Source organism: Leishmania braziliensis, chromosome 19 (genome assembly GCF_000002845.2).
Source record: "Leishmania braziliensis MHOM/BR/75/M2904 complete genome, chromosome 19".
In the NCBI taxonomy this organism is placed as follows: domain Eukaryota; phylum Euglenozoa; class Kinetoplastea; order Trypanosomatida; family Trypanosomatidae; genus Leishmania; species Leishmania braziliensis.
Genome location: NC_009311.2, coordinates 325,844 through 338,340, shown reverse-complemented (window position 1 = coordinate 338,340; position 12,497 = coordinate 325,844). Strand labels below are relative to the sequence as shown.

General features: G+C 60.9%; 2 protein-coding genes across 2 annotated transcripts; both read right to left on the bottom strand.

The window, feature by feature from the left end:
• Positions 1-1,711: 1,711 nt before the first annotated feature.
• LBRM_19_0900 (conserved hypothetical protein) lies at positions 1,712-3,298 on the bottom strand (the record flags this gene model as incomplete). Its single annotated transcript, XM_001564136.2, has 1 exon — positions 1,712-3,298. The coding sequence occupies one exon, from the start codon at positions 3,296-3,298 to the stop codon at positions 1,712-1,714; it is 1,587 nt and encodes a 528-aa protein (XP_001564186.1).
• Positions 3,299-5,370: 2,072 nt separating this feature from the next.
• LBRM_19_0890 (conserved hypothetical protein) lies at positions 5,371-9,540 on the bottom strand (the record flags this gene model as incomplete). Its single annotated transcript, XM_001564135.2, has 1 exon — positions 5,371-9,540. One exon carries the CDS (start codon positions 9,538-9,540, stop codon positions 5,371-5,373), a length of 4,170 nt encoding a protein of 1,389 aa, XP_001564185.1.
• Positions 9,541-12,497: the final 2,957 nt, after the last annotated feature.

Sequence of the window (12,497 nt, the reverse complement as noted above, 5' to 3'; positions counted from 1 at the left end):
CCATCCGCCTCACCCCGGCAGAAGACCCCCAAACATGGGGCGAGAGAATTAGCAACACAATGGGGCACTGGAGAAGAGCACACAAAAGACCAAATTATTCCACGTGCCCATTATTCTCTGCCATAGAGCGCGAGTAAAGGCCGCTCCATCCCGTCCTCCACAGGCTTGCCGCGTGGTGCGAAGCAGCCGTCGACACACGGTGCAGCACCCGCTGCCCATCATGTGGGGCGCGCAGGCGTCTTCACCGCTGCAGACCGCCCCGACGCAACGCCATGCAGCGCTCACCACTCCTGGCTCTCCCTCCTCTCACCTCTCCATGACACGCGTGTGGATGCGGTGCACCAGGCCAGCGGTGGTGAGCAGTGCGTGCGCATAATCCTCCCACCTTCGGATCCCGGGGCCTGCATCAGCACGACGTTGCAGCCCTGGGTGGTGGTGGTGGGGGCTCGCTGTCTGCAGCTTCCGTTGCCGTCGATGCTACCCAGGAGGGGGGAGGGGAAGGGCGTGCCTGGATGGCCTGCCCGCATGCGCCACGACACAGGTGGGACGTTGCCACGAGTCTGTGGCGGCAGAGGCCCCTGCATAGGCGTGTGCCGGCGCACAAAGAAGCCCTAGCGCACCGTTCGGTGGGACCACAGGAGGAGGGAGGGGGGCAGCGGTGGGCACCCGGCGCAGGGAAGCCCGTGCAGCGCGAGGGCGGGACGTGCGCACTCCCGATAGCCGCGTGCAAGACCCTAGCGTGAAACGAGATGTGCGCTGAGCGCCGGGCCGCACGCCCCCCCTCCCCCTCCCCAGTGGCAAACACAGGCGGGGTGGGGCACTACCACAGCGCTAGCGCAGTAGTGGCCATCACACCGTCTGCGCGCCGCGCGGCCACTGCCCCTGCCACCCGCTGTTACCACAATCCATAGCACGCTCAGGTGCCCGTGCGGAGCTCGGGGGAGCGAGAACCCCCCGCGCCGCCAGGTCGCCCTCAGGTACGTGGCCGGGCGTGAGGGGTGCGCTCGTCGGGTGGTAGGGTCACCGCAGCAAGGCCAGACCGCCACTGCCCCCACGTCGTCCTCGAGAGGGTGGGGGGGGGGTCTACACCTATGCGCATGTCCTGTTGGGTGAGCACGGAGACGCCACCGCCGCGCGTCCCCTCGCTTGCTGCACCGCAATGCAGAAACCCCGCGACACCAAGCGCCTTGCAGGCCCGCGTGGATGAGACGCGTCTCTTGCAGACGGCGCAGGCTTGCAATCGAGGCTTCGCCACGCAGCCGTGCACGCCAGCGCCGTTTGGCGTCGCGCAGCCCACTGCAGACAGCGCAGGCTCGCTCCAGGACTCGGCTCCGCATCACCGCAGCGCAGCACGGGCGCGGCAACGGTTGGCTGCTGTGTATGTTTGTTGAGGCGTCGTGGGCACCCGTAGTGGGCTGGCACGAGCGTGATCCGGACGGCACGCCCCCGTCGGCATAGCGCCAGCCCGCCGACACCAAGGGCCCGCAGCCATAGTCGAAGGCTGCAGGGTCTTGGTCTCCTCACACAGGGAGTCGCCACTAGACCCCTGGTGCCACGCTGTGGTGGCCGGCAACCTCAGGATCCACAGCAATGACAGAAAGCACAAACGTATAGTGCACTTCTGCGCTCTCTCTCGTTTGGTCCCCGGCATGCCGCTTCCGGTGTGTGGCGCGATTCGGAACGACATCTCCATTGATGCCACCCACACCTTTCAAGATCCCTGTGCGTTATGTGCAAAGACATTCTCTGTAGAGGAAGCGCCCGACCTCTTTCCCGATGTATCGCACTGCACCTTGCTCTCAGCCCAGACCCAGGCACCGCGGTGCATGACGTAGATGCCGAGAATATACATGAGCGACCCCACAAAGAAGCCGGTGCCCAGCATCACCGAGGACGTGCGGATCGCAGAGCAGCTGTGTACATCGTAGTTCTTCGCGGTGAAGCTGCTGTCGTACTGCAGCGACTCGACGGTGTTGGCAACCTTGTCAATGATGAAGTTGCACTCCAGCAGTGGATACACGTACGACAGCGCAGTGCTCGCATTCGCAGCAAAGTTGACAGCCTGTATAATTTGAGTGGCGTACGTCTTGGCAGGCAGAAAAGGCTCCTGGTAGTCCACACACATCGATGCGCAGTCCTCCAGCGTGCACTTCTCCAGCTGCGTCATGTTCGTCCGGTTCGCACACAGCGTGTTGGTCAGCATGGGCTTCACGTATGTAGACAAAACGACCGTCACCACGTCGTCAAGCGACTTGCACTGCTCCCCATCGGTGATGTTGTTGCCACACATGAAGATGTGGTTCTCGTCCGTCCCCGGATACACCGGATCGTTGTCGCAGAACATCAAGAGCTCCGAGCAGGCGCTCTGCGAGACCTGCTGCTCCTGGGCCTGCACCTCAGCCCGCAGCGACTGGAAGTTGAACTCCTCCCTGCACCACGGCACCAGGTACCACTGGAAGATGCCGGGCGCACGCTTGTACTGGAGGTTCACCTCGCCGCAGCCGGCGAACATCACGTAGATGGACACCGTGAACAGCACGGCAAGCAGCGCGAATATAAGCGCGAACACAAAGTACACGCAGCTCCACGCAATCGGACAGCACCCACTGCAACGGCAAGCCGCGAAGACCAGCATGCACAGCATCAGGAAAATACCAACGCCGCCGACGCAGCACGCCACGATCTCGGCAATGCGAAAGTACTTGAGGTAGCTGTCGCGGACCATATGCGCGTAGTACGTAATGTTGCCGTTGAGAGAGTCGAAGGCATTGAGGTCGATCGTCGGTGGTGTCGGTGGGCTCGCGCTGTAGTTCGTCAGCAGCGTCGTGATGCTCATGCGGGTCTCGTTGAAGTAATCCAGCGTGCGGTTCTCGACGTCACTGACGATTTGGTTGGCGGTCTGCCCCAGTAAGACGGCGCCGTACACCAGCAGCACGCACACGCCGCACGCCATAAGCACCGAAATCGCGATCCACATCCACAGGTAGCAGCGAGCAACGCCGATGTCCTTCATCTCCTCCGGCGTCGCAGACGCCTTGCAGCAGCCGCAGCAGAACACGATTGGCAGCACAATGAGCGTAAAGATAAAGATGAGGGCAGCGAAGCCGGGATACAGGTAGAAGGCCCACTGAGACTGGATGCGGCCCTTGTTCCCCAGGCAGGCCAACAGGCTGTTGTTAGAGGACGCGCCTGTCCACACCATCTGGCACTCCACCGACCGCTGCGCCGAGACGGCCGTCGCCGCCAGGCACATGACAAGGGCCAGCAGAGCGCCCACGAGGAGCGCTGCTTTAGCCATGCTTCCCCAGTTACCCTGTTCGTACTCTTCGTGAGTATACCTGGAAGCGAAAGCGAAGAGAGTCTGTGTCGCTTATATGGGAGAGAAACCTGGTCAAGACAACACGGAAGAGATGGGGACAGTTAAGATGGGCAAAGGAGATGAGGAAGGTGCGAGGAGAGGAGGCTAAAGCGTTTGCGTGGAAAACTGTCGGAGGGAAGCGAAAAAGAAACACCGAGAATGCGGAGTGAGTTGCGGGAGGGAGGGGGTGGGGGAGATTTCAACACCGGCTGTGTAGGTAAACAGACAGCGAGAAAGGGGGCCGTTGTACTTGGAGAAGAAGCGTACAGCACAGGAGGGGGGGGGGGGGCGGGATGAGATGTTGCGCGGAGGGGGGGGGAGAAGATAGCAACGAGAAAATAAGAGAAGATCAGCAGTGCGCGACAAGGGCAACAGACAAGCGGGCGGAGGTATCGAGAGATGGGAAGAGTGGGTGGGGGTGGGGGTGAGAGAGTTGGCAAAGGAGGCCAAAATTGTAATGAGAGGAATGGGTACGACAGCAGAATTGTGTGCGAGGGGTGTCAACGAGGGGAGGAGGCTTCCCGGATGTTGAAGTGCGTATACTTCTTTGCTTGTTGTTAGGTGACAGTTGGGTCTGTGCAAAGTGAATGACGCTGATGGTCCTTTCAAGTAAAGGAAAGGAGGCGCAGATGGTTGCTGCGACGGTGTACCGACTCCCTCTTTTTCCTTCTTCGCTCTGTATGCGTATGGAGGGCTTAAGGACTTGGATTTCACGGAAGTTGAGCACGCAGTTCGATGAAAGCGCACGTGCTGAGTTGTGGTGTCTTTTTTCTCTGAACGACTCAATAGAAAAATGTATGATGTGGCGTAGTTGCACTCCTCGTTAGTTCACACACACACACACACACACACGCGCACACACAAAGAAGAGAGTGAGGGCGGGAACAGGAAGAGGGACACAGGCACAACCCAAAGGCAAGATGAAGTAGGGGATAACTAGCTGAGGAGGAGGGTGTTCACACACAGGCTCAAGTGCGCGCACTGGAGAGATGTAAGCAATGAGAAAAAATAGATGGGGCGAGAGTTTGTGTACATGGGCGATGGGAACGCGCGTGCAGTGAGACGCGGGAGGGAGCGGGGAGATGCAGAACGCGGAAAACAGGGGGAGAATCACACGACAGCTACGGAAAGAAGAAGAACTAGGCAGAACAAGTCGACCTCACGAATCTGAAATTAAGGAAGAGCCAATCGAGCGGAGGCGCGATGGACGCAATCAACTCCCAAAGAAGGAGCAGAATGAAGAATACTGAAAGCAAAGAACGGAGTCACCTGGACTACCCTACACGCGTGTAGTTCTGCTTCGCCCGTTTAATGTATGATAAAATGGGAAACTGTGATGGCGTGGATGTTCACACGCGCCCATTGCGAGGGAGGGAGGTGCCAATGTGGGTGGGCATTTGAGGAAAGTGAGGAGAGGTGGTTGCACATCGGGGGCGTTGAGGGAGAAAAGAAAGTCCATAAAGCGCTGTAAGCGTGGCCATAGGCCACGCGCACCTGCGTAATCAATTCACTTGTGTTTTCATTCGCGTCATCGCGGTGTGCAACGGGCGATACCCCCACCCCTTCACCGACGCCGGTGGCGTAGGTGTACGGCTGCATGTGCAGTCTACTTTGCTCGTCTCATCTTGCTTCTTGGCTGCTGTTTCGTATCTTCTCTCTACAGAGGATGAAGGTAACGTGTGGGAGGGGAGGGGGAAGAGAGAGGAGCGCTCTTCTCGCTTTCCATGGGTTGTACATCCGCAGCCAACCGCGGCCGCTAGCTTTCGCTCCTCATGCAGATGTCAGAGAGAGAGAGCAAGAGAGGGAGTGAGAGAATGCTGTTGAGAAGCGCTCCAAACAGCAACAAAAGGCTGACTTCCCGACGCATCATGATGAGGTGCACTCGTCGATAAACTGTATGTGGGCAGTGCACCCTAGTAGGTAGGATACATGTGCGCGTACGCGTGCACCAGTTTGGGCCTACCTTCACTGTACATGTTAGTCCCTGTGCGATTTCCCCTCTTCTACCATATTTACTGTGGTTGCTCCACCGCTGTGGGCGCGTCGCTGCACAGCTCCTCCGCCCAGCGAATGGCACACCCGCATAGCTCGGCCCCGTTCCCGGCCGCTGCGGCCATTGCCGAGGCAACGGCAGCGTCGTCTGCAAAGCGGAGGAAAAGAGAGAGTACGACGGTCCTCAAGTCCTCCAGGTGCACTCCAAGGCCAGCACTACCCACGGTAGTCGAGCCCGTTGATAAGGCTGCCATCTCCTCGTCATCACCACTTTGCGGTGACGTCTCCTCGGTGACGTTTCTTGGCGCTCGCTGCTTCATGGAGACCTGCGACGCACCACAAGCCTGAAACAGCGGCCAGGCACGACGGAGCGCCTCGAGCCAGAAGGCTCCATTTGGCTCGTCGATGTCCACCGGTACATCATCGACAAAAGATGTCGAGAGCCCAAGCGGCGAGTCCATCGACACTGCAGCAGGCGCTGTCGTTGTCACGGTAGTGGGTGGGCTGAGCAACGCGGCCGCCATGACGAGTAGTGGAAGGGCTGGCGCCGTGGCAAGTGCTGCTGGAGGTGACGACGTGGGAGCGGTACCGCCACTGACAGGCAGCGGTGGCAGTACCGCATCCACCACACCCTGAGCATTCCATGTCTGGTTAAGAGGCAACACCGCATAGGCGGATAGGACGCGGCCCCACACGAGGTGCAGCGCCGACTCAGCGGTGGCACGGGTGCCGAGGTCGCGCGAGTTGTCCCCGTTGTCCATCGCCGGCGCCAACGTCCAGGATTCCGGCTCCCCGGCGAGCGCTGAAGTGGCGCTCTGCAACGGAACTGCGCGATTGTTCTTAGTGGACGATATCAGCGTCAGCTGTTGACGAGCGCTCGACTGTGGAGCCTTGCGCCCGTCGTTCTCCGCCTCGTACTTGATACCCTCCGCTAACTGTAGTGGGCGCAGGATCCGCAGGCGCACTGGTGATTCATCATACGGAAGTAGCTGCGTCAGTAATGAGGCTGCTGGAATACCGAGGAGCAGTTGGCGCCACGTGTTGGTCAGGGCAGGCGTCAAGGTCTGGTCGACTGATTTGGCCGTCACACCCAGTGCCAACTGCAACTGCCATGACGGGGTCTTGGCAAACGTCCAGAGGCACTTAGCAGCAGCGGTGTCGACGATGGTACGCCAGCTGCGAGGCACCGCACTGTCATCATCGCTGCTGCCTTCGGTGCTGGCCTTGGAGGGCTCCCCTGCAGCAGCAAAGAGTGGGTGGGCGAGAAGAGCGTTGCACAGTCGCAGAACCATCAACCGACACTCCCACATGTTCGTCGTCTGCGTGTCCCACCATGGGGCCGAGAGCTGGTTCCCTGCGCTGCCGAGAGGGGGAAGCACATGGGACAATAGGTCGCGCGCGTATGTCACGGCGTTGTCAAAGGTCAAGCCACGTGGCGCCATATCGCGGGGTAGCCATCGTTCGCTGTACTCTACTGTGAGGCCCACACCAATGGTGAGAAGGTCTGCATCGGTACACAACAAGCACGACATTGCCCCTTTCCGCACACAAGTGGCGAGCGGCCCATTAGCGTCGGAGTGCGCAGCCCTTCCATTATCAGTGGCGTAGGGGTAGTCGGCAACAGCGTGAAGAACGACGAGCCAGTACGTACGCTGCACGCGTAGCTGCAACGGGTGTGTGCGATGTACGTCGCACTTTGCCGGGCTGTTCTGGAGGACGTCACCGGATGACGTGGATGCCGTACCGCAGTTATCGTTCCATGCGGTCGGCGAGGACACCAGCAGGGTATGTGCCAACGTACCTGTGAGGAACTGGGCAAAGGCCTCCTCAGACTCCGCCGCCGCAATCGCCGCCGCCTCGCTGTCGACGACTTCGGCAGTAGCGGCGTCCTTTGGTGGCGCCGGCACAAACGTCGCACTCACAATGCGAGCAACGGCCTCGCGGACGGCCACGGTGCCGTGACGCAGAAGAAACGGCTTGGCGCTGCGCAACATGTACCGCTCCAGTACGTAGGCCGCAGTCCGCACGTCGAGCTGGCGCGCGAGGCGGTAGAGAAAGCTGAAGGCGCAAGCGACCGACAAGCCGTCGCGGGTGTCGATGATGGCCATCTGGCGTGACGACGACAACGGCGCCACGGGAGGGACATGGAAGGACCCGCCCGCCGCAGATGCCGCGCGGTGTGTCGCCGTGAGGAGTGCTTCACTGAGGCTCTGTCGTTGTCGTGGGCTGACGAGGTCGCCTTCAGCCGCCGACGCTGTTCCACGGAGTGGAGAGCGGCATCGGGCGGTCGAGGCAGCGGCAGCGGCAGCGCACCCAACACCAACGCCGCCCCCACTCGAGATTGCAGTGCTGCGCCGCGTCGGTGGGAGGGATAGCACCAGCAGTGACGCGTCCGTTGTTGCGGCAATTTTCTCTTGCTCAGCATCATCCACGTCTCCAGACACAATGACAGCTTGCGATATGTGAAGAAGCGGGACCTGGGCCGCCTCACGACTGAACGCAAATGTCAAGGACTCCATAAGATAACCGTACTCATCGGGGTTCCTCTGGAGTAAGGCCACGAGGCCGTCAACGTGTTGCCCGAGTGCTTGCCAGCAGGCCTGTATGCATGCGGGAGGGAATTCGTCTCGGTGGGCAAGTAGATGCCCCAGAACGTTGTCGAGCACCTCGCTGTTGCCATCTTCAACACAGCAATCGAAGAGCCGCTGCAGCTGCTTGTGCGCGGCTAGCACATCCGCGAGGATGTCGCTAAGGGCAGGACGTATGGCGTAGTTGTGCTTGGCAAAGTGCTCACGCGACAAAGCTGTGGCGCGCTCTTGTAGGTTTGCTTGACTGCAGCGTCGCGCCAGGGCAGTTTGGAGGGAGTCTGAATAAACCCTCACGGGCAGCTTAGGCACGACGCGAGGTCCATCCGTGCCGCCACCACTGCTGACACTGCCAAGGTACTCGGGCGTGGAGAGCGGGTTGCCAGGAGCTGCAGCCCCATTGTGGTCCACCGTGTCTTCAAGAATGGTGATGTGATCCGCAGACGATGCCGCTACGGCGCCGCGCTGGCGCCTGGCACCTGCCTCCTCCCGCTTGTCATTTTTCGCCTTTCGGGAAAGGGTGGACGCCTTGGGGGTTCTTGTCGTTGTCGGTGCATCGGGTTGTCGGTAGAAGCGGCCGCGGTACAGCGCCGTAAGAGACGCCGTGGCAGTGGCGCCTTTGCCTGCGTACAACGCGGCCTCATTGTGCAGCGGCGACGGAGGCGACAAGGACGCATCTGTCGCCCATGCTGTGGTGTCTGCTTGCGTGCGTAATGGGCTCGCCAAAGCCTCTCCGTGGGTCTCCCCTTGCAGCCGCTGCACCACGGTGTGCTGTTGAACAATACGGGTGTTCTGCTGTCGCTGGAGAGCCTCGTCCGCCGTGTACTTGGGCCTGTCCAACACGACGTCCTTGCGGCTGCCGCTGGCGGTATGGACGAGAGTGCTGGCGGTTGGTCTGGCGTAATGCGGGTACGCCTGCAGCGCATTCGCCCCACCGGCGAGCTCGCTGTTGTCGATAAGGGCCAGTCTGTGCTGCAGGGCTCGTGTCGAGTCATTGCCAGCAGCAGTCTCGGTGTCAAACCCGTCTGCCGCCGTGTCGTGGGCTGAGTATATCACGTTCGTCGGCGAACAACCGCGATTAGCCCTGGCCAGCGGTGAAGTACTGAGGATAGGATCGAATAGCAACGCCTTTGCGTTGGAGGACTCCCCCTTAGCGCCGATGCTGAAGCTGTTCGGATTCCTACATGTCACCTTCAGCAGCCTCGCCGTGCGGGTGGCATTTCCAGGCTGCACATACGCGTCTTCAGTTGTCCCCACAGCATCTAAGCCGCGCATCGACAGCATCTGGCCAGTAAAGTGTTCGTATAGGTGCTCGAGAACTGTGAGTGCTGCGTTCGGCTCCCGTTGCAGCACCGCATCAATCAGCGGCTGCGTTACAGTCGTGCAGCTGAGTTGCTGCAGCGCGCGGTACACCTGTGACCACACATCGCGCTTCGTGGCCGCCGCGGCGCCGTTGGGAAGTCGGTGGAGGTCTAGGTACTTGGTGCCGCTATAGCGCGCCACGATCTCCGCCGCAAGGTGGCCTGTGGCCAAGTCACGCTTTGGGTTTTGAATCGGCGCAGAGAGGTCGAGAGACTGCACCCACTTGATCACGTCTCGCTGCATTTCAGGTGGGAGGAAGGGGACGTATTGCCTGACCAAGATTGGAAGAAAGGATAAGAGAGAGAGAGAGAGAAAGCGTAAAGGCGACGGAGAATACACACACGCAAGGCTAAACGGCTCAGTCGCCACAACAAATCTTCTGCAGTCAGGAAGGGACGTTACAGCCACCAGGCTACACGGCGGGACGAAGATGTGGGTGTGTGCCCAATAGGAAAGGGAGGGATGGGGTTACCCGCTCTCTCTCTCGCTCTCTCTCGAAGCAGCTTATGCGCGAATAGAAGTTCTCACCACACGCGGTTCCGTCGAGCAAATCGTTCGAAGGTCATCCGAGGGAGGGAAGGGGAGGGGGGGGGAGAGAGACGACGACGACGAGGGCTCACGTGAATCAAGCAAAGGCCGGCATACAAGTGAGCTGCTTTGCACGCATATGCGGCGATGACGGCAATGTGGTGGTGAAGTAAGAGACGGCCGTATTCCACCCACGAATAAAGACGAAGAGGGAACAGAAAAGAGTCCAAAAGAACCATAAGAAGGCGCAGAGAGGCTGGCTGTGAATCCGGTGAACACCCCAGCGGCGGGCAACATGATGCAAGGCAGCGAGCCAATCCATGCCGAGGATAACGCCGCAGGCACATGTCTCTTTCGCTGGAAAGAGAAAGCCCCCCCCCCCCCAGTTCCTCCTACGGGAGGAGTGGAGAGGTTCGGTGGGGGCATCCAGTACGTGCTGTTCCACAGCAGTTGGTCGATCACTTAAAAAGGGGGAAAAACGTTGAAAGCACACAACCCCATTTGAAATCGAGGAGTGTGGGGTAGAGGGGGGGAGGGAGGGAGCGAGGGGGGGGGATTGACACGGCAGTGGCCGCCGTGGTTCTCCTTCGAGCCCCTGCGCCTCGCTGTGTCCGTACATGTCCATAGACGCTTTTTTCACTTACGCGTTAGGCAAAAAAGAGAAGGCGAAACGACACAACATCAACAAATAAACAAAAAAAGTGATCACGCCTGTAAGAAGTCCGTACAACCGCGCACGTAGATCGACAGATGACGCATTCCATCAGTATGCAGAGAAGGGGGAGGGGTGAGGCAGGGACAGCACTGTCTGTCAACCGCCATCCGCCTCACCCCGGCAGAAGACCCCCAAACATGGGGCGAGAGAATTATCAACACAATGGGGCACTGGAGAAGAGCACACAAAAGACCAAATTATTCCACGTGCCCATTATTCTCTGCCATAGAGCGCGAGTAAAGGCCGCTCCATCCCGTCCTCCACAGGCTTGCCGCGTGGTGCGAAGCAGCCGTCGACACACGGTGCAGCACCCGCTGCCCATCATGTGGGGCGCACAGGCGTCTTCACCGCTGCAGACCGCCCCGACGCAACGCCATGCAGCGCTCACCACTCCTGGCTCTCCCTCCTCTCACCTCTCCATGACACGCGTGTGGATGCGGTGCACCAGGCCAGCGGTGGTGAGCAGTGCGTGCGCATAATCCTCCCACCTTCGGATCCCGGGGCCTGCATCAGCACGACGTTGCAGCCCTGGGTGGGGGGCTCGCTGTCTGCAGCTTCCGTTGCCGTCGATGCTACCCAGGAGGGGGGAGGGGAAGGGCGTGCCTGGATGGCCTGCCCGCATGCGCCACGACACAGGTGGGACGTTGCCACGAGTCTGTGGCGGCAGAGGCCCCTGCATAGGCGTGTGCCGGCGCACAAAGAAGCCCTGGCGCACCGTTCGGTGGGACCACAGGAGGAGGGAGGGGGGCAGCGGTGGGCACCCGGCGCAGGGAAGCCCGTGCAGCGCGAGGGCGGGACGTGCGCACTCCCGATCGCCGCGTGCAAGACCCTAGCGTGAAACGAGGTGTGCGCTGAGCGCCGGGCCGCACGCCCCCCCTCCCCCTCCCCAGTGGCAAACACAGGCGGGGTGGGGCACTACCACAGCGCTAGCGCAGTAGTGGCCATCACACCGTCTGCGCGCCGCGCGGCCACTGCCCCTGCCACCCGCTGTTACCACAATCCATAGCACGCTCAGGTGCCCGTGCGGAGCTCGGGGGAGCGAGAACCCCCCGCGCCGCCAGGTCGCCCTCAGGTACGTGGCCGGGCGTGAGGGGTGCGCTCGTCGGGTGATAGGGTCACCGCAGCAAGGCCAGACCGCCACTGCCCCCACGTCGTCCTCGAGAGGGTGGGGGGGGGGGTCTACACCTATGCGCATGTCCTGTTGGGTGAGCACGGAGACGCCACCGCCGCGCGTCCCCTCGCTTGCTGCACCGCAATGCAGAAACCCCGCGACACCAAGCGCCTTGCAGGCCCGCGGGGGTGAGACGCGTCTCTTGCAGACGGCGCAGGCTTGCAATCGAGGCTTCGCCACGCAGCCGTGCACGCCAGCGCCGTTTGGCGTCGCGCAGCCCACTGCAGACAGCGCAGGCTCGCTCCAGGACTCGGCTCCGCATCACCGCAGCGCAGCACGGGCGCGGCAACGGTTGGCTGCTGTGTGTGTGTTTGTTGAGGCGTCGTGGGCACCCGTAGTGGGCTGGCACGAGCGTGATCCGGACGGCACGCCCCCGTCGGCATAGCGCCAGCCCGCCGACACCAAGGGCCCGCAGCCATAGTCGAAGGCTGCAGGGTCTTGGTCTCCTCACACAGGGAGTCGCCACTAGACCCCTGGTGCCACGCTGTGGTGGCGGGCATCCTGAGTGTCTACAGAGGAGCGACAAGAATTGCAAGCGGTTGGGAAGATGGTCGGCGCACTACGTATCACCTCATCGTCAGTAACGCAAGGAAGACCAAACGCCGATGCCTCTCGACAGCCTCATCGCGGCCGCCAAAAACGAGATGGTCACACTCGCCTTTACGTTTCTGATGGCGAATCTCCAGCGCACGACTTGTGCCTATTGCTCAGATTTTGACCTCCAGTGGGGTCCTCGGCTGGAATCGGGATGCTCCACTCCTACAGCTGCTATGAAAAGGGACGCCC